This window comes from Pholis gunnellus (genome assembly GCF_910591455.1).
Source record: "Pholis gunnellus genome assembly, chromosome: 22".
Lineage (NCBI taxonomy): Eukaryota > Metazoa > Chordata > Actinopteri > Perciformes > Pholidae > Pholis > Pholis gunnellus.
Window position 1 is genome coordinate 17,824,516 of NC_136549.1, and position 21,732 is coordinate 17,846,247.

General features: G+C 44.2%; 3 protein-coding genes across 3 annotated transcripts; 2 read left to right on the forward strand and 1 right to left on the reverse strand.

Moving 5' to 3' along the window:
• The first annotated feature begins 230 nt into the window (after positions 1–230).
• Positions 231–4,247, forward strand: rtcb (RNA 2',3'-cyclic phosphate and 5'-OH ligase). Its single transcript, XM_079183921.1, has 12 exons — positions 231–419; positions 950–1,028; positions 1,124–1,191; positions 1,269–1,368; positions 1,558–1,714; positions 1,814–1,970; positions 2,045–2,204; positions 2,295–2,470; positions 2,592–2,780; positions 2,860–2,970; positions 3,525–3,644; positions 3,837–4,247. The coding sequence occupies exons 1-12, from the start codon at positions 327–329 to the stop codon at positions 3,942–3,944; spliced, it is 1,518 nt and encodes a 505-aa protein (XP_079040047.1). The 5' UTR covers positions 231–326; the 3' UTR covers positions 3,945–4,247.
• Positions 4,248–4,437: 190 nt separating this feature from the next.
• Positions 4,438–16,649, reverse strand: xpot (exportin, tRNA (nuclear export receptor for tRNAs)). The gene is made up of 25 exons (XM_079183919.1): positions 16,537–16,649; positions 15,414–15,567; positions 14,497–14,579; positions 14,357–14,413; positions 14,078–14,147; positions 13,650–13,868; positions 13,384–13,568; positions 13,116–13,284; positions 12,727–12,963; positions 12,411–12,449; positions 12,273–12,335; positions 11,572–11,696; positions 11,135–11,279; positions 10,938–11,057; positions 10,757–10,851; positions 10,303–10,372; positions 9,985–10,223; positions 9,174–9,459; positions 8,851–9,040; positions 8,369–8,485; positions 8,160–8,275; positions 8,030–8,077; positions 7,875–7,946; positions 7,246–7,302; positions 4,438–7,153 (listed from the first exon to the last, which is right to left on the reverse strand). The coding sequence occupies exons 2-25, from the start codon at positions 15,498–15,500 to the stop codon at positions 7,127–7,129; spliced, it is 2,916 nt and encodes a 971-aa protein (XP_079040045.1). The 5' UTR covers positions 15,501–15,567; positions 16,537–16,649; the 3' UTR covers positions 4,438–7,126.
• Positions 16,650–17,681: 1,032 nt separating this feature from the next.
• Positions 17,682–20,547, forward strand: rpl18a (ribosomal protein L18a). Its single transcript, XM_079183963.1, has 5 exons — positions 17,682–17,730; positions 19,062–19,241; positions 19,850–19,979; positions 20,087–20,196; positions 20,405–20,547. The coding sequence occupies exons 1-5, from the start codon at positions 17,713–17,715 to the stop codon at positions 20,495–20,497; spliced, it is 531 nt and encodes a 176-aa protein (XP_079040089.1). The 5' UTR covers positions 17,682–17,712; the 3' UTR covers positions 20,498–20,547.
• Positions 20,548–21,732: the final 1,185 nt, after the last annotated feature.

A 21,732-nucleotide genomic window follows, 5' to 3' on the forward strand; every position in this document is an offset into this window, starting at 1 on the left:
AAACTTGTTTGACTACAACTACGGCAAGCGAATCCGTTTATTGTATAGTTTATACTCCTGCCTGCGAAGAAAAAATAATATTTTAACACCATTTCATACACAACTCCTTCAAATTGACATTAAAGGGCTCTTAAATCATATTCATATTCCTAGTTTTACGTTAAAATTGACATTTGAATGCGTCATGCCGAAATTACCAACCGCGTTTTCCTGTCAAAACGCTTGTAGGGCTTCCGTAGCGCTGTAACTCGCTGACTGTCCGCCGGTGTAACAGCAGCTTTAAACATTAAACTCTGTAACATTTAAACCTTCCTGTGATCGGAACCATGAGTCGCAGCTACAACGATGAGCTGCAGTACCTCGACAAGATCAGCAGCAACTGCTGGAGGATCAAGAAAGGGTTCGTTCCCAACATGCAGGTGAGGCTCCGCTGGTGTTACACTGTTAGCCGTCAGCGTGGCTAGCTGGTTAGCACATGTCGGCTAGTTCTGTAGACGAACTCTGAAACTTCTGAAAACATGACAATGATGAACCCCATGACGTCATTAGATTCAATGAAATCAGCCGCAAACTAAAGTTTAAACCCGCTGACGCAGCTCAGTGACGCAACTGTTAGCCGTGAAATGTGAGCCGAATTAAAGGGCGGAGCCTAAAGATGTGACGACACAATAAATAAATCCAAATATAATCTACAGTTTGGCTACGTAGGCAATATAAATATAATTAACAGTTATTCCAACTGGATTCAGCAGAGCATAATCACTCCATTGGATGTTTTTATTGTTTATATTATTGACAGATTACAACTTGTATTTATTACATTTTGACACACACACATTAATGTATAACAAATAGAATAAATCCGTATTTTCTCCGTATACATCGACCATAAGATGACACGTTGTCCTGATCTGAATCGATTGATTTGAGTTTCCTGTCGCTCCTCCAGGTTGAAGGAACGTTCTACGTGAACGAGTCTCTGGAGAAGCTGATCTTTGAGGAGCTCCGCAACGCCTGTCGAGGAGGAGGTCTGCTGCTCTTCATCTCTCCTCCTCTTCATCTCTCTGACGTCGTCTCAGGAGTTTTCACTTCACGTTGTCGTGTTTTTCTTTGTGTCCTTCAGGTTTCGGTGGATTCCTTCCCGCCATGAAACAGATCGGGAACGTGGCGGCGCTGCCGGGGATCGTACACGTGAGTCACACGACCGCACGATGTCGTTCATAATCAAGGTTCAGAGCCGAACGTTGACTCGTTGACTCGTCCCTCAGAGGTCCATCGGGCTCCCGGATGTCCACTCCGGATACGGGTTTGCGATCGGAAACATGGCCGCCTTCGACATGAGCAACCCGGACGCCGTCGTGTCTCCAGGTGAGAGACGCGCCCGTCTATGGAAGCACATGTCAGCCAGCATGCCTCCATCTGTAACCAGCTGCTTCTATGACTGCTGTGTTCAAGTGTCTCATAATTATGACTTCCTACTTTAAATACCTGATCGTGCTTTAACAGACTAAACAAGTGTATTCGTGATGAAGGTCTGAATGTCCGTGTGGCCTTCAGGCGGCGTTGGCTTTGACATAAACTGCGGCGTCCGTCTGCTGAGGACCAACCTGGACGAGGGCGACGTCCAGCCGGTGAAGGAGCAGCTGGCCCAGGCTCTGTTCGACCACATCCCGGTGGGGGTCGGGTCCAAGGGAGTCATCCCCATGGGGGCCAAGTAAGGAGGCCCTCAGGGACCCGGGTCAGAGGAGAGAAAGCTTTGTTTACCCGTTAACCCGGGTCACCTGTCTACCTGTGTTCCCTGTTCCCCCCACAGGGACCTGGAGGAGGCTCTGGAGATGGGGGTGGACTGGTCTCTGAGGGAGGGGTACGCGTGGGCCGAGGACAAGGAGCACTGCGAGGAGTACGGCAGGATGCTGCAGGCCGACCCCAACAAAGTCTCCTCCAAGGCCAAGAAGAGAGGCCTGCCGCAGGTAGATCAGCGTCTTCATGTGCTCCGGCTTTTAGATCGGCTGCCGATACAAACCGCTCACCTGTTGTGTTGAAGCTCGGGACTCTGGGAGCAGGAAACCACTACGCTGAGATCCAGGTGGTGGACGAGATCTACAACGACTACGCCGCCAAGAAGATGGGCATCGACCACAAAGGCCAGGTGTGCGTGATGATCCACAGCGGCAGCAGAGGACTCGGACACCAGGTGGCCACAGGTAGGACGAGTTCAGCAGGAGGCTAGAGAGGCTCCTCCTCACCACCAGACTGTCATGATGAACAAATGATGTTGTTGTTGTTGTTGACAGATGCTCTGGTTGCCATGGAGAAGGCGATGAAGAGAGATAAGATCACGGTGAACGACCGTCAGCTGGCCTGCGCTCGCATCACCTCTCAGGAGGGACAGGACTACCTGAAGGGGATGGCTGCTGCAGGGAACTACGCCTGGGTCAACCGCTCCTCCATGACCTTCCTCACCAGACAGGTGAGCACACACCCGGGGACACGCGAGACACCCGGGGACACCCGGGGACACGTAAAACTAACATTCGTATGGAGCGTTGAGCCTTTGAAGTCTAGAGTTTCATCACTTGTTTTGTTTTCAGGCGTTTTCTAAAGTGTTCGTGACGACGCCCGACGACCTCGACATGCACGTCATCTACGACGTTTCTCACAACATCGCCAAAGTGGAGGAGCACATGGTGGACGGGAGGCAGAAGACTCTGCTGCTCCACCGCAAAGGGTCCACCCGGGCCTTCCCCCCCCACCACCCGCTCATCCCCGTGGACTACCAGGTAACCCGGCCGCCGCCCGGCGAGGCTTCACAAAGACGCCAACGGGACGTTTGAATTGACCCGTCCGGTTGTTTTTCAGCTCACGGGTCAGCCGGTGTTGATCGGAGGGACGATGGGAACCTGCAGCTACGTCCTCACCGGGACGGAGCAAGGCATGACGGAGACGTTCGGCACCACCTGTCACGGAGCGGTACGAGTCTGTGTTTTAAAACAACAATCATCGCGTTAGGAAGACGTCTGGTACGATATTGACACATACTACAGAGCGGGGAAGCCCCGCCCCTTCCTGTTGACCAGAAACAGAATACAGCGAGAGACGAATAACCTCTTGATCCCGTTTCAATCAAAGATGTTTGTCAACTTAAAAAGATAGTTTTGCACGTCAAGAAAGTAGCATTTTGTCGTAAAACTGCAAAAATACATAATTTGTAGAAGGCGAGAAATTTCACGCAAAAAACGATCTTATAAATTGAGAAACATTTGTTTAATTCATCGCACAAAGTAATTTCACAGTTGATTATCGTACATATTTGTTTTCTGTAAGTAATCACATCACGTTTACATGCTCAACATATTCAGTCGTAGTTCCTACTCATCTGTTATAAAGGTCGAGGAAATATTTTATCACCACTAAAATATCACTTTACGTGTATATTTAGAATATTTTCACCAGACTCCATTCACAGAAACAGAACACAGGATTTGCTGCTTTGGTCCTTTTTAAATGTTTATCACTGGTTTCAGGGTCGCGCGATGTCTCGGTCGAAGTCCCGCAGGAACCTGGACTTCCAGGACGTTCTGGACAAACTGGCCGATCAGGGAATCGCCATCCGAGTGGCTTCACCCAAACTGGTGATGGAGGAGGTGAGCACAACACAAATACTTCTGTCTGAATATTTAATACTTTGGCTCGTGGGAACAGTTTAATTCAAGGTCTGACGTTACAGGAAGTCCTTCTACATATTTTGAGTTTTTATGACTCATTTCAAAGTAAAACCCGTCTGTACGCAGACGATGTGAGATTGTTTGTTGGAGTTTTATTTTTGTGTTTTTTAGGCTCCTGAATCGTACAAAAACGTGACGGACGTCGTGAACACGTGCCACGACGCTGGAATCAGCAGGAAGGCGATCAAACTGCGACCGATCGCCGTGATTAAAGGCTGAAGACGACTAAAGACTATTTACACTAAACGGGAAGAATTCTTCTTCTTCTGTGGTGCTCGACAAGCAGAAGATGATTCGCTTTTTTTGTTGATTGTTTTGTAACGGAATTTATGTTGACGAGAAAATGAGATTGATCCAAATAAAGATGATCACTTTTCTTCATAAGTCACCTTTAAAATGTCTCCGTTACACAAAGTGCTGTTAAACCACCGCCAATGAGCTGGACACTTCCTGTTTATGGTTTTCAAATTAAAAGAGGAATAATGGAGTAAATCTTCTCTTATGTTTGAGAGACAGCCTAACGAATGAAAACAGTCTCGTAGAGAATTGTGAGTTAATTAAATCCTCTTGTTTACTTTAATGCGATGAATAATTCATTTCTTTAGACGGCTGATTATAAATCAATGAATTTAAGTTTATAATCACCTAATAGCGGTCGCATTAATAAAATATTCCATGTTAGTAAAGACAATAAATAAAACAGGAAGTTAGGTCATGATTAGTCAACACTTTATTGGTTCTAACAGTTTTATCTCCAAAACAAAACAAATATCCAGGTTCCAACACGTTTCACCAGCAATGAACAAACCGACTCGTTAAAGTTGAAATAAAATAAAATAGACGAAACGACCATGTTTTATTTGTCCTGTTTGAAAGCAGCGGATTCTTCTTTAGTGGGTGAAATACGACGGTACGGTGATTAAATATTACTTCAGGGGTTAATAAATAAAACACGGAGCGGGAAATGTATGAGAAAAAAACGTGGATATTTCCCGAGATTAAAGCGGTAAAATTAAGAGGAAAAATAACTCAAATATTCTGCGATTAGCTTGTAATATTTACCTATAATGTCCCTCGTACGATGCCGTAAATATCAGTCATTCAAGTTGATTTATATTTATATATTTAGAGTTAAACAGGTTTAGTGTTTGTTTTACAGATTAGCATTTGTACAAAGTCCAAAACTTTAAATACTTCAGAGGGAGGAGTTTTCAGCAGATTTCCCAGAGAGTGAGGCGATCGGGTGGAAATCAATCAGCACAGACAGGATGTGGTTAGCCTAGCTTAGCACGAAATAGCTCTAGAAGTGCCATTAAAACCTCAAACTGTTTCTACATTTGTTTGCGTAAGCTGCTTTTGGAGTTACATTGCAGTGAATTTCGATTTCTCTTTTGATGTAGCTAGGCTAGCAGTTTCCCCGTTTCCAGTCTTTATGCTAAGCTAGGCTAACCACGTCCCGACTCCAGCTCCTGTCTTAAAGCAACACACAGACATGAAATTGATTTCCACTTATTCAGTTTACTCTGAAAGAAAATAAGCCTCTTAAGATATTGGCAGTTATGCTAAGCTAACCACTTCTGAAAGCATCATTTTTATAACATTAGCTTAATCAGTTTGACAAAAAACGTCTAAAGGTCGTCTCACTGGAGTTTTAACTCTTAAGACGTTGAGATCAGTTTCTAATGTCACGATTTAAGTTTGGTGATATTCTACATGTTTCTTCACGTCAACACATATCGTCTAAATCCGCCGCTGAAAATAGTCCCGAACAAATGCAGCACTTCATTTTTATTTGATTAAAAACTACGGTGAGCGGCTGCTTTAGGAGAATCCTGATGAAACTTCATATTTGTTCCTCAATAAGAAAACATGTAAAACACTTAAACTTAGTTTTTATAAGTTAATGTGAGAAATGATGAAGCTGTAATCAGACAAAAGAAATGAACGTCAGAGATTTGAACACAGCTACCGGATCTTCTTCTGGTCTCGATTTGATTGGTTTTCGTTTCACAGCTTTGATCAGTGAAGCGTTATTATTGATCATTAATCAATCGATCGATTCATCCTTAATACAAAATGAAATCGAGCTGCTTCTGGACACAAGTTTTACTTTTGTTTTTACACGAATGATGAACGAGTTTGTGTTTTTATGGAAGCTCATTAACGCCTAGAAAATAAAGAATAAATGGATTAAATGTAAATAAAAAAATACTCATGAATAAATCTCATTTCGCCAAAATTATGAGATTTAAAAAAAAAGGTCAAATTAAGAGATACCTTATCAAAATATATAAAAAAATACTCAATGATCAGATCAAAATAATGAGATACTGAGTCAAGTATAAAAACTAAAAATCACGATTAATAAAAATAAAGTTTGAGAAACCGCATCATAATTAAACGACGTCAAGAATGTCGTGTAATTTGTGAATTTTTCTCTTATAAATTTACGACTTTACTCTAATATTAGATCGTCTTCCTCCTCGGCTCCGTAGTCGATTTATTTTTACCTACAGCACGTCTTTGTCGTGTAAAGTTTCACTTTTTAAAGTCACAATTAAGGTCAAATAATGAGATCTTAAAGTCAAAAATATGAAAACAAAATCAATAGCAAGTCAAAAATAATACTTTTTAAGTCACAATTATATAACACAAAATCAAACTTATGAAACTAATTCACACTTCAGAGTACGTAAGAGCTTCACTGATCATCTCATAATCTTTACTGAAGTTTTATTTTCTGGCACTAATGATCTTCCATATTTATCTTCCAGGTTGAAGATAAAAAAAAGAGCAAACCTAGAACTGTATTTACATTTTTAACATCTTATTCTCTTATTTACATTTTTGTTCCTCCATTTTATTTTTCCATCTGAAATTAAAAGCTTTTCCAGGAAATCCTAAATATTCCCTCAGGAACACAAACCGATAATAACTGCTTTAAATTCAGAGTTTTAGTAAAATACTACGGAGGAAGAAGAAGCAGCGTCACGTCAAACTCAAAATCAATTCCTCAAAACATAAAACAAATCAAAACATAAATCAACTCAACGCCACACTGTGGATCAGACGGCCCTCGTCCTTCTGTCCATCGTGTGAAACATCCAAAGACAACGTGTTGAAATGCGCTCAAAGCTTCGTTCCAGGATATTTACGTTTCTCTCTCACAGACTTTTACTTTCGTCTCCACGTTTATTTCTGAGCTTCAGTCGAGCTCCTTCAGTCCTCGCGGACGGCTCGGCTCGGCTCGGGTTCGAACCCTCGACCGTCCGTCCCGACTCCAGACAGACTTCCGTCACTCGTTAAGTGCAAAAAGCAGCTCCTATGCTACGGTCCCTGTTGTGTTGTTTTGGTGGCGCGTGTCGACCACTTCCTGTGACGTGAACCTCCGCTTTCACCTCCTACAGCTTGGCTCGCTGAAAGAACGCCTGAAGAGACGTGAAGAAGATCAACAATAGTCTGTTAGAACGGGCTGAGAACCAATCAAATCACAGGACTGGTCACAACAAAACAACCGTACCTTAATGTAGACTTTCAGGACTTTGACGTCCGGCTGCTGAAGAACTTGACAAAGCTCCTGTAAAACATAGAAATATAGAAATGTAGAAATGTAGAAACAGATCTTTTTATTATTAAGTCATGTGTTTACGTTTCTTTAAACACTCTTTTCATCCGTTTATTCTTTCTATTTAGTAACAAACTACAATAAAATACGTTGGACATGATGACGTTTATTAAAGTCAGAATTTAAATTTAACAATTATAAAAATGTCAAATGTTTGATTTAATCCGAGATAATAAATCTCAATCATGAGTCAACTTTAAGTTACAAGATTTAAATCAAAAAATTTCTAAATTTCAAAGTTAAACAAATAAACGTTTTGTAGAAGACGAAAACATCCCGACGTCTTCTTCTGAACATCTGATTTATGGATTTATTCTGTGATGTTCTACGTTTGTTTTACAGACAAACACACGACTTTGACCCAGAAGACAGAAGTTAAAATAAGTCCACGTTGACGTATTTTAACGTTAAATGTTACAATGTTTAGTTTAAAGCAGCGGCCGTAAACCAGGAGGAAGCGCGTCATCGTTCCATCAGAGTGTTGTTATGAAGACCTGAGGTCTCACGTTGGTGCAGCGTCTCACCTGAGAGATTTCTGGCGACACCTGCAGTGAAGGTAAATATTCCTGCTGCAGGAAGTGGATGAACTCCGGCCCCTGAAAGACAAACACGACTTCAAAACAGGAAGAAACAAACACGAGAAGAATATTTCAACGTCTCATACAAAACATCTTTTTACCCGTTTGAGATGAATCATTTTCAGCGTGAGCGCACACTCGGACAGCGTCTGAAACACAACAACAGAGCTGCTGAACTGAACTGAACTCGTTTCGTTGAACCGGGCTGAACGTGGAGTCCGGTGAACTCACCAGGACCGTCTGAGCGTCCGAGAGGTCGAAGGTCGGCTTGAGAGGAGCCAGGAAACACGCGGGAACGATGTGTTTGTAGACGAAGTCGGGGAATCCCACCATGCCGTCTTTTCCTCCTGCAGGTTTGAATCAGAGGACAACAGGACATGAAGACAAGGACTGGATCTGAAGACCTGGTTCTGATGCTGCTCTACAGGTTCCTCTCTCACCCCACAGCTCCACCAGCCTGGACAGGATGATGAAGCAGGTCTTCTGGGCGATGGGGTCGGGGAAGTCCACGGCTCCCTGGATGATGGTGAACACCACGCGCTCGATGTTTTCTGCTCCTGAAGACGACAAAACGAGTCACGTGATCAAATACCTTCAACCGTGAAACCAGTTTCACATGTTGTTCAGGACCAGATTTAAAATGTCATGATTTACAGGAGAACATCTGGAGGAATAGTTGACTCCTCCTCTTCTCTGAGAGTTAGACGTTATCTTGGTTAGCTTAGCTTAGCATAAAGACTGGAAGCAGAGGGGAACTGCTAGCCCGCCCCTCAAAAGCTCACAGATGAACACATTTAATCTGTTTCTTCTTCGTTGCTTTAACACACGTGTGTCCAGATTGAACAAACTGATATTGAACATCTTGAATGAGTTGATATCGGTGAAGCTGCTTCCAGAAGAAGCTGTGGAGATGAACACTCACCCTGGTTGGCCATCACCTCGTTCATGCCGCTCCCTGCGACGGTCTGGATGAAGGTGAAGTAGCTCCTCCTCAGCATCTGCTTCTCCAGAGCGGCCGCCTGGTCGTTGTCCTCGGCCGGCCGGGCCAACACCCCGAAGATGGCGAGAACCAGCGGCATGAAGACCTGCTGCAGGAAGGGAGACACCTGCTGCTGCAGAGACCAAGAGGAGGAAACCCGTTCATCACGTCTCTTTAAATCACAACTCATCGTTCATCCGCTCAGTGACACGCGACAGTAAACCAGATAAACGTCTGTTTTACGCTCTTCTTCTTCTTCTGCGTACCTTGAACTTGGCGGTGATCTGGCTGATGAGCGGGATGAACTCCTGCAGGTCTTTGGCCTCGCAGTCCTTCAGCATGTGCTCGGAGGCGGCGGGGACGAAGGGCAGCACCTCCTCCTCCATGCAGATGATCATGCGGTGCAGGAAGGAGCGCACCGAGCTGCGCAGCGTCCCGCGCTGGACGGGGCAGCTCAGAGCCGGCAGGAAGGTCTGCAGACAGTCCCGGTAGACCTCGGTGCAGCCGCAATGCTTCACCGTCTGCTTGTTGCTGAACGCCTTGCTGGTCCGACTGCAGAGGAGATCAGGAGGAGATCAGGAGGAGATCAGGAGGAGATCAGGAGGAGATCAGGAGATCAGGAGGAGATCAGGAGATCAGGAGGAGATCAGGAGGAGATCAGGAGGAGATCAGGAGGAGATCAGGAGGAGATCAGGAGGAGATCAGGAGGAGATCAGGAGAATGAACCCGGGATTGAAAAGCATGAGGAGGAGGTTATAATTTATGATAATTTACTGAATGATAGTCAGTAAAACTTTATTTACACTGTGATGGTTAACGTTAAACTTTATTTACACTGTGATGGTTAACGTTAAACTTTATTTACACTCTGATGGTTAACGTTAAACTTTATTTACACTGCGATGGTTAACGTTAAACTTTATTTACACTGTGATGGTTAACGTTAAACTTTATTTACACTCTGATGGTTAACGTTAAACTTTATTTACACTGCGATGGTTAACGTTAAACTTTATTTACACTGCGATGGTTAACGTTAAACTTTATTTACACTGTGATGGTTAACGTTCTCCTCACCTGGCGAACCCGACGGCGTGGCTCAGGCAGTCGGCGAGCGCGGCCTGCCTCTCGTCCTCCGTCTCCAGCGCCAGCTTAGCGAGCAGCAGGCGGAAGGCGTCCATCAGCGGCAGCAGGAGGCTCCTCATCAGCGCCTGCTTCCTCTCCGCCGGGCTCTCGGCGTTCACGATCAGCACGCCCGCCGTCTCGAACATGAACAGCTGGTCGTCGCTGGTCAGCAGCGCCGGGAAACCGTTATCCTGGAGAGACGAGACGAAGGAGGTGAGAAGTCAGAAGTCACCTCCTCCGGTGAAAAGACGACGACGTGTTGGTACTTACAGGAGGAGCCAGTTCCAACAGGTCCTGGATCCGGGTCAGGATGTCCTCGATGAAGGCGGTCATGTGTTTACTGTCCACACACGAAAATACTTCAGAAAATATACAAGTATATACACACACAGCATCCCCTGCTTTATGGTCTGTGTGACTCTAAATGGACCATCATTTACTAAATGAACATCATGCTGTATTGAAGAAGACTTGAAACTAGAGATTGAGACCATAAACTCATGTTTACAATGTTTACTGAGGTAATAAATCAAGAGAGAAGTAGAGTCATTTTCTCATAGACTTCTATACAACCAGAGGAGTCGCCCCCTGGTGGTCACTAGAGAGAATGCAGCTTTAAGACTTACTGTGTTTCTAGTTTGCCGGGTTCCTTTGAACCTTAAATTACTGTCAATGATTCAACGTTTCATCAAATGAAAAGTTTTAGAGTAACAGCTCGACTCACTGCAGAGTCTTGATGAACCTGGAGAAGAGGTAGGCCACTCTGCTGCGGACCTTTGGGCTGCTGTGTCTCAGTCCTCTTTGATCCAGAAACGCCATCTGACAGTGAACACAACACCGCGGTCAGTCTCACAGAGAACACACTCTGAGTATTGATGTGTATTTTATGGCGTAGTCTCTCTCACCAGCACGTTGGGGATGTGTTGAGGCTCCACCAGGAAGAACTTGTCGTATCTGACGACGGTTTCAAAGAACTCCAGAGACACGGAGCTGTGCTGGTAGCTGCTCACGCCGCAGGACACCAGCTGTCAGATAAACAACAACAACGCGGTGAGTTACTGTCTCCACAGAGACGTGGAGCACGTGGAGACGCGTGACCCACCGTCCTCATCATGTCCTGCAGGGCGCTGGTCTTCGCCGTGTCTCCGGAGAAATGGGCGCCGTGAGACGCCGGCAGAGCCTCGCCGAGCATGTAGAGCAGCCTGATGGCCACCTCCACCTCCATGAACGCCGCCGTCTGCCAGGTCCTAGAGAGCAACGGATTAAAGGTCACTGTTGGGCAGTTGGGAGAGGAAGTTGTGTCTATCATACAGAATATACACTTAAATAAAACATCTACTGATGACAATCAAAGCTTTTTACTGTGGCGTAATTTATGTGTATATAAATAAATAATATATATATTTATATAGATTATTATTTTTTTCTGCAGTAAGCTTCAATAAATAAATAAATAAATAACTATATAATAATATAAATAAATAGTAAACTAGATACATGAATGAATATTTAGTGTGTATAAATAAAGCGTGCTCTCACTGCATGCTGCTGTTGAAGACTCGTCGTACGGCCTCCAGCAGTAGCTCAGGAGAAACCTGAGCCAGTCGGTCCAACAGCATCTTCAGCTGCTTCCTGTACTCCACAAACATGGCCTCGTCTTCACCCTGAGAACAAACCAGACTACAGTCAAAGACTACAAACATGGCCTCATCTTCACCCTGAGAACAAACCAGACTACAGTCAAAGACTACAAACATGGCCTCATCTTCACCCTGAGAACAAACCAGACTACAGTCAAAGACTACAAACATGGCCTCATCTTCACCCTGAGAACAAACCAGACTACAGTCAAAGACTACAAACATGGCCTCATCTTCACCCTGAGAACAAACCAGACTACAGTCAAAGACTACAAACATGGCCTCGTCTTCACCCTGAGAACAAACCAGACTACAGTCAAAGACTACAAACATGGCCTCATCTTCACCCTGAGAACAAACCAGACTACAGTCAAAGACTACAAACATGGCCTCATCTTCACCCTGAGAACAAACCAGACTACAGTCAAAGACTACAAACATGGCCTCATCTTCACCCTGAGAACAAACCAGACTACAGTCAAAGACTACAAACATGGCCTCGTCTTCACCCTGAGAACAAACCAGACTACAGTCAAAGACTACAAACATGGCCTCATCTTCACCCAGAGAACAAACCAGCATTAAAAACTACAAACTCACCTCGTTTTCAAAGTTGTACTCGTCGTCATACGTCAGTTTCTTCATGACAGCCAGCATGATCGCCTGCAGGATGAAAGGCAGCGCATTAATCATGGTAAACATCAAAGAGACGGTTGTTGTTTATCATCAAACACTCACCTCGATGTTGGTCTTCTGCTGGTCCGTCAGTTGGGGAAGCTAAAAAAAAAAAAAATCATGTTAAAGTATCTCAAAATACTCTGAAACCTAAAGATATTTATCTTTATTATTCATATTTAGGTGTGAAATGATTTAAAAGGTCTTCTTTTGTTAGCTGCTATTTCAAAGATTATAAATTAAGTTTAAATCTCAACTTTCAAGCAAATAAAGCTGTAAAATGTCCCATAATTTAGGAGCATCTATAGTTCTACGAGGCCTCCTTTCTTTAGGAGGTGGAGCCTCCTGGACCCTGGTGGTCCAGGTGGAGCCTCCCCACCTGCTTAAGGACGTGCAGGTACTCGTAGCAGAAGCCCACGATGTTGGCGGAGATGTCGTCGTCCTCGTGGACCAGCAGCTGCAGCAGCAGCGGTACTTTGGTCTCCACGGCCTGCAGCGTCTCCGCCGTCTCCTTCACGTTGCCGGTCTTGGCCAGTTTGGTCCAGCTGAGCACCAGACTCTGACCCATCCCGTTCACCAGCCGGGAGAACTTGGCCAGGAAGTCCACGTCCTCCTCCTGACGGGACAGGAAGTGGAAAATAAAAAAGGAGGTGAGAGGGGGGGGGGGGGGGGGGGGGCACGCGACCTCTGAAACTCTCATTTCTGCCAAAAAAGCAACCGGCGTTTGACTTCCTGCGCTGCGTTTCTCTGAGAACAAAGCGGTCGAACCTGCTCCACGTTGAAGAAGCCGGCCGACTGCAGGACTCGACACAGAGACTCCACCAGCTTGGTTTTGTCCACGGGGTCCATCCCTTTGTTGACGATTTCAAACAGGCAGTCGCAGGCCTCCTCTCTGAGCTCCTCCACCGACATCTGACTCAGCAGCAGGTTCACGAAGCTGAAGACGCACAAAAGGAAAACGTCAGTCGAGTAAACCGGCTGGTAACGGTCACTGATTTATTCACCGATACTCGCGTCGCTGTCTGAGGCGGCTGACCGGTCGTTGGCGATGAGGTTCAGGTCGATCCAGGACACGAAGGCTCCCACCACCTCCAGACACTGACAGGTGAGCTCCGGGTGGGACTGCTGGTAGGTCTGCAGGATCTGGAACCAGGACTCCACCAGGTTGGGGATGCACTGCTCCCTCATGCCGTCTTTGATCAGATTGTTTCTACGCGTCTCCTGAAGGAGCAGAGAGGACACCGTGAACCAGGAGAGTCTCTCGGCTCAAAGGGGGACAAAGAGCATCGGAGAGGGTCTCACGTCGGGGAGGTGGAGGATGTCTCGGTCCACCACCTCGGCGTCGATGGCCATGAGCGTCCTCAGGTAGACGTCCACGCCGTGAGGGTTCAGACCCACCAGGGACAGGATGTCGAAGAAGAACTTGGGCCACAGAGTCAGGTACTCCATGACGAAGGTGAGGGCGAACACCTGGGCCGCCTTGTTCCTGATGAAGGGCTTCTCAGGCTGAGCGTTCATCAGCTGCAGCGACGCGGAGGGACGGAAAAACACGAACTATCATTAAAATATGTATAAACGTTTCTAAGAACTTCAGGAACAACGTGAAAGCATTTTAAACTTTCCCTGAAAACACGGACGAGATAGTTAGTTTTGATGTTTACACAGCGCCATGTGATGAGACTTGAACGTATATTATGGGATGTTTAACAGCGATGTGTTGTATGACTCACCTGACACTGGAGCCACTTCATCAGAGTCTCTCTGATCAGCTGCTGCTGAACTGAGCTCAGACCAGCGTGTCTGAAACAAACAAACATGTTGAGACACAAACAAATACGTCCTCCTCCCTCATTACTCCTCCTCCTCCTCCTCCTCCTCCTCCTCCTCCTCCTCCTCCTCCTCCTCCTCCTCCTCCTCCTCCTCCTCCTCCTCCTCCTCCTCCTCCTCCTCCTCCTCCTCCTCCTCCTCCTCCTCCTCCTCCTCCTCCTCCTCCTCCTCCTCCTCCTCACCTGAACTTTATCTGATGCTCCAGAACTTGGAAGCAGAAGAACTTCACATGGTCGTCGCTGTAACAAACCACAGAAGAAGAGCCGTTTGAACGTGTTTGAACGTGAAATCTTTATTGAGACGCTGTGCTGGTGACACTCACTTGTAAACACCGTTAGCGAGAGCTTCGGCACAAACCTCCCAGGCTCCCTGAGACTCCTTCAGCTGCTCAAAGTAAGCCATGGCCTGAACAAACAACACATCTTATTATGATCACGTCTTTAAACCTTCTTCACACCAACGCTGGAGGCTCTGAAGGCTACAAAATAAACCACAGAAGAAGAAGAAGAAGAAGAAGAGCTGCAGCTGACCTGGTTTATAACAGTTAGGAGAACATCTACGTACCCGACATGTTTGGTTTATTGTTACATTAAAGAGAAAGTGTAATAACACACATTTCCTTGAGAACCAAAGCAACAGGTTGTCTGGTAGTAACACAGTAATAACAAGACTTATTGTAACGTTCTATATGTGTAAAATCATAAATACAAGCTAAATATCAAACACGGTACTCGTGAGGACATTTAACACCACACGGGTGTAAATAATTCATTTTAATTATTCATCCGATTAAACCGTTAAAGACCCGACAAATCGGTGGTTCCTCCACACAGATGATCCAGCTGATCGTCTACAGCTCATCACCTGTATTCACAGCTGATCATCAGACAGAACGATTTATGCTTCCTTTATTTATTGAACACATTTCTGGAGCGCTTCATGTTAAACCGGTAGTTTGTCATATTTGTTGTTTCAGGTTTAAACACAGAGTGAACAGAAGTGATGACTCATCGTTCACAAACAGGAACCAGAGTTTTAACAGTTTAACCCCCTGAATCAGCAAAAACCCTCCAGAGGGAAGGAGACGCACGTTTTCTTTAAACAATCACCAAAACTGAGTTTTTTAAATGAATTCCATAAGATGAAAGCTGAACCTGTAGGATGAGCCCTCTAGTGGGCCCCTACTGGTCCTCAGCTTGTGGTTCTCATGTTGACCCCCCCCCCCCCCCCCCCCCCTACCCTCTGCCTGTAGCGGGCGTCGGCGTTGGGGTTCAGCCCCAGCAGGGCCTGCTCGTCCATGACTGCAGAGACAGACCGGCAGGCCATTCGTGGGTTAGCTTTCCTCCACAGACGGTCCTCTCCTCTCTGCTGCCGGCAGGAAGAGCTCTCTCATCTGGAGACGAGGAGACAGAGCGTTTAATATATAAATATATATAAATATATCATGACAACATCTCAATAATCACACCCACTGTATCAGAGTGAGACGCTTTTAAACGTTGGAACGTGTCCATGTGAGCCACACGATCCTGAAGACGTATAATTGATACGTGCTTTGAATGAAGTAGCAGTACTGTAACGTGTACTAGAGTATTTTCAGAGTGGAGTACGAGTACTTTCACTGCAGTAAAGAACGTGAATACTTCTACTAGGTCAGTAAACTGTCAGGTGAATAACCTGCATGTGTGACGTCCAGGTGAGCGGATTAAGACTAAAGAAGCACTGACGGGTTAGTGTTGATACTAAAAATAAAGAATCATTATTAAAGATGACGATGCTAATGTTTACTTTAGCTTTCACAGTCTGACAGCTGATAAGATAAGAAACCCTTCATTAGTCCTGCAGTGGAGGAAATACAGGATTACACACACACACACATACACACGGTAAAAAAACAAGTATTATAAATAAGTAATAATAAAACAGTAAAGAATATTAACTGAGTAAACAAGCTCAAATATTATATACACAGACAGAATAATGTGTTGATGATGCAACACAACGTCAACACCTTTAGCCTCCTTATTATGTTAGCAACGTCAATAATAAAACACACATTTATATAATTAACTTTAAAATAGGTTAAATAGAGACACACGTGACCATATGTGTGTACATTATATGTGTGTGTGTGGCAGTCGGACCACAAAAAAAGTTGACACCGCAGTGCTAACATGCTAACATGCTAACAACTATACAGAATAGCTGCTTAACTCAAGCTATAGCGTTAGCTGGCTAGCTTGTGAGCTAGCTAGCTAGCATGCCTGCTGGAACAATCCTGACACTTTATAACAAACAATAACAAACCTTCAGTCATCAACAGGGAGATGTTAGAGAACTGTTAGAGTTACCGATAACTGACCTTAATTAAACACCTATTTCATCAGTGTTTGCGTTATGTTGTCCTCTCAATCAGCTCATCGTGGTGCCGCAGAGAATCATCCAGAAATCAGTTGCACGTCGGTTGGACTTCACGCGACAGCAGCAGCGGTGCGGCGTGTCCGCTCCGTTAACATCCGGGTTCTTCTTCTTCTTCTACTTATTTTTTTTTAGGGTTATAAGCGGTTGGTAAACAATTAATTGGTGCATTACCGCCACCAACTGGTCTGGAGTGTGGATCAGGAGTATGAAAAAATAAAATAATGTCCGTTCTAGACCTATAACATCCGGGTCACACCGGAAAAGATTCACTCATACGTTGACGTAAAATATTATTAAAATATGAAATATTTATTATATATATTCTAATTAGTATTATTAAATATGAACGTGTTTATGTTGCAACGACATGTATAGTTAATGTGCTATGTGGCGTGTCATGCTGTTTGTTAGCTAACGTAGCTGCTAATGTAGCTGCTAACGTTCAAGAGGCTGAAGTTAGTTTCTGATTCGTCCCTATAGTGTAATATTAGACTATTACTGTTGTTTACTCCACTTTGAAGTTGATAAACTGCTACAAGACATTTAAAAACACATTAACTCTTATCAGTAATTTTTTTATATTTCAATATTTCATATTTCTATGATAAAACAGGAATAAATCCATATATTAAGAATTATTTTGATGTACTATGTACTATGTGTGATACTGTATTACTAGAGTACACCTAGTACTATTTCGTGTCCCTCAAACAATATAATACTTTATCATAATACTGTATAAATATGTATATTGTTATTATTATATATGATGCTGTTGGATTTTGTACTTCAGTAAAAAAAGTCATGAATTTAAGTTAAGAACACGATAGACAAAAACAGAACTAATTCAAATTAAAGATGAATATATATATTTAATTTTTTTTACATAAGCACATTTACATTCATACAAACGTTGCTAAATAAAATAAAAATGTTCATATAATACATTGAAAAACACATTTTCCAGTATATTAGAATATGAAGCCATCTTCAGTTCCGGTAGAAGCCGCCCCTGAAGTCCCCGGATGTCCCTCCTCCTCCTGCTCCGTCCATTAGACGTCGCGAGCCTCCGCCTTTCTGCTTCCTCTTTGATTGTTGGCAGTGAGCGAGAGACACCATGAAGGCGTCCGGCACAGTACGTAAAACTCGTTATTTACCGATATCTGCCGCCAACACACGGACCAAATGAACCGATATCGCTTTATAACGTTATGTTTGTCTAATATTTGTTTTAATTTCTTTTAAAATATCACATTTGAAGGTGATATTTTGAGTGTTTATATCGTCCCCGGTGTGTTTCTGCCACTACAACATGGCGGCCTCCCGTCCCACGTGGCTTCAAATGTGACTGCCTTAAGAGCCGTTTACACGTGTTCAATAACCATAGAATAGTTCAAACCTGATTTAATAAAGTGCTCAACTTCAGTAGGTATTTGCGTTAAATAGACCTTAACCCTGAGCTTCAGCAGCCAGCGTTAGCTTCTTCTGGAGCTAACGCTAGCTGCTAACGTTAGCTCCAGAAGAAGCTAATCCTAGCTGCTAACGTAGTGCTAAAGAGTGTCAGTGTCCCGCGAGGTGAAATATATTAAAGTGTATTTAAGAGGATATCAAGTTAAGATCTCCCCCACTGTGTGTACTGACAGGCTAGTTTGACAGCTGACGTCATTCTAGTTTTGAGCAGAATATATGCTAACAAGCTAACGTTACCTCAAACTATCCTTAGTTAACAATATTTTAAGTGGCTTTAATCCTGTGAAGTGTTGAGTTTTTACAACACTTAAAATCAAACGGATTTAATATATATATAGTTTTCATAATGATAAAGTTGTTTTGGATGATTTTCGTATGAACAGCCATGCATGACACAAGTCATTCACTCAATGCTCTTCTCTAACCAACATGGTCCCAACAGCACAGACATGATTCATGCATGAAAATACATCAACGTTAAGCTATAAAACGTAAAATATCAACACATCTGTTCTAATCTTAAATTGAATAAAGTCACTAAGAGCATAAATGCAAAGTACACTGAGTGAGAACATGTTTACACGTAACATGAATAAGTTGAGATATATCGATGAACACGTTATTATAACAGTATAAAAACAAACGCCCTTTAACCGTAAGCGGTGTGCAAACATGTTTACGTTAAAGAGTCTGAATCAAACGTAAAAACACACTTTACGCTCATGAAAACATATTTGTAACTCTTAGTCTGGACTAAATCTAAACTAGGTTTCTCTGCTTCGTCCTCTCCTGCACCCAAACCCAAAGGCCTCACCGTGTCCCTGGTGGGGTTTTGTCTGGCGTGCGAACAGAAAACTGATCCTTGTCGCCTTTCTGACGCTGCAGTGCCTTTGAAAGTGAAATCAAGGGTCAACAGATCATCTCTGAACGCCTCCGAGTGTACGAAGTGTTTGCCCCGTGGTTCCCTTGTATGCTAACTCTCCTCTGATGTCACAGCTTAGGGAGTACAAAGTCGTTGGGCGTTTGCTGCCCTCTGCCAAGAACCCGGCCCCCCCGCTGTACCGCATGAGGATCTTCGCCCCAAACCACGTGGTGGCCAAGTCCCGCTTCTGGTACTTCGTCTCCCAGCTGAGGAAGATGAAGAAGGCCTCTGGAGAGACGGTCTACTGCGGCCTGGTAGGTCCCTGAACACACCACCGCGTAGACAAAGATCTGCTGTCAACAACAACATGTTTCAATACATTTATACACGTTTAAAGTTACCAAACGGTGCAGAATGATCAACGAGCAGTTAAATAAAGCTAACATCCTGTTCAAACACAAATCCCTCTGAAGGAGTTCATAGACTCATGAAAACATCCTGCACCCAAACCCAAAGGCCTCACCGTGTCCCTGGTGGGGTTTTGTCTGGCGTGCGAACAGAAAACTGATCCTTGTCGCCTTTCTGACGCTGCAGTGCCTTTGAAAGTGAAATCAAGGGTCAACAGGTCGTCTCTGAACGCCTCATTTTATACAGACGTGTAACTCTGATTAAACAACGAGCTGTTCACTCACTCACTCACGGTCTGAGAGGAGTCGTAACAAAAGACGTGTTTCACCTGCTCTGTTAGAGGTGCGTGTGTGTGTGTGTGTGTGTGTGTGTGTGTGTGTGTGTGTGTGTGTGTGTGTGTGTGTGTGTGTGTGTGTGTGTGTGTGTGTGTGTGTGTGTGTGTGTGTGTGTGTGTGTGTGTGTGTGTGTGTGTTAATGTGACACGACTGACATGTTGTTGTTGTGATGCGTTCAGGTTCACGAGAAAACCCCTCTGAAGGTGAAGAACTTCGGGATCTGGCTGCGTTACGACTCTCGCAGTGGAACCCACAACATGTACCGAGAGTACCGAGACCTGACCACCTCTGGAGCCGTCACTCAGTGCTGTGAGTGCACGCGCACACACACACACACACACACACACACACACGCCTCATCATGTAGTCCTCGTGTTGAGTTGAATGTGCTGACTCGTCTCTCTCGTGTGCATCAGACCGTGATATGGGAGCTCGCCATCGTGCTCGCGCTCACTCCATCCAGATCATGAAGGTCCAGATCATTGCTGCCAACAAGTGTCGCAGACCTGCCATCAAGCAGTTCCACGTGAGTCTCTTCTTCTTCTGCTGTTTAGACCAGCGGCTCCGCTGTTAAAGACCCGGCAGACCGGACCACCAGAGTCCTCTTCCGTCTTCAAACGCGGCGGTTCTGAACCTGGCGGCAGATTTAACGTCAGGAACTTTAAAATGTTGATTTAAAACAAATGAACGCCGTCTGAGGCTGAACGTTTCTTCTTCTCTGATTCCTCCCGCAGGACTCCAAGATCAAGTTCCCTCTTCCTCACAGGGTCCTTCGTCGCCAGCACAAACCTCGCTTCACCACCAAGAGACCAAACACCTTCTTCTAAAAGTTCTTCACTCTGTGCGGGAAAAATAAAGACGATGTTCACCCACATCAGAGCGGTTTCATGTGTTCTGTGTGGAGGAATAAAACGTGATCTCTTTACAGTATTTACCCGTAAACGGTTCAGGAGACAAATAAAACACATTTACATGTAATGTCTATTCAGAAAAGTCTTTTAATTAAAGGAACCAGTGTTACACAAACGTTTAAACGTTTCATTATCTTGTTTTTAAGATAGAACTCAAAACAGAAAAAGGTTCTTTTTACTGCTTTAAAAGAAATCTAGACCACATGGGACCAGGTCTGGATCACATGCCACCATATTTAGACTTGAGACACGTGAACTGGACCAACACAGACTACAGATTGTTTTAGACCCAGTTTGAGATTCATGAAACTTTCATCTTGTTTAAAATAGACAATAAAGTTTGCCCCTTCTAGACCACATGAGACCAGAAACCTCTTCATGGAGACTTCATGATCCTGGTCACATCTAGACCACATGAGACCAGAAACCTCTTCATGGAGACTTCATGATCCTGGTCACATCTAGACCACATGAGACCAGAAACCTCTTCATGGAGACTTCATGATCCTGGTCACATCTAGACCACATGAGACCAGAAACCTCTTCATGGAGACTTCATGATCCTGGTCACATCTAGACCACATGAGACCAGAAACCTCTTCATGGAGACTTCATGATCCTGGTCACATCTAGACCACATGAGCTCTCTGGAGGCTCCTGATGCTCCCTGATACCGTTTGTAGGACAGTCGATCATTGATCCATATCGTCACATCGACTGAAGATGTATATTATTATTCTGGATTAAACAAATCTTTCACGAGTTTTAAATGTCTAGAGGTGTAAACAGGTCTCATCTATTCATGTTGTCACATTTAACATGTGAACACATGACGTTATCGTTTACCTCCTAATACTCATGTTAACGCGTCATAATGTAACTGAAACTCATTTTTTACAGTGTAGATGTGTGAACAGAAAGCATCAATGCTGTAACAGTGTCCTCAGAGATGGGCAGTATTTATATTACTTGTATTTGAAAGACGTATTTCAATTACTTTTGAGTATTTTGTAATTTGTATTTGATAGGGCCGATTAAATATCTAACGTAATTTGTAACAAAATACTTGAGTGGAGTAATTTAGTATTTAAAATACTCAAAATACTTTCTCCACGAATCAAAAACAGTTCAGAGTTCAGTCTTCAGATCTT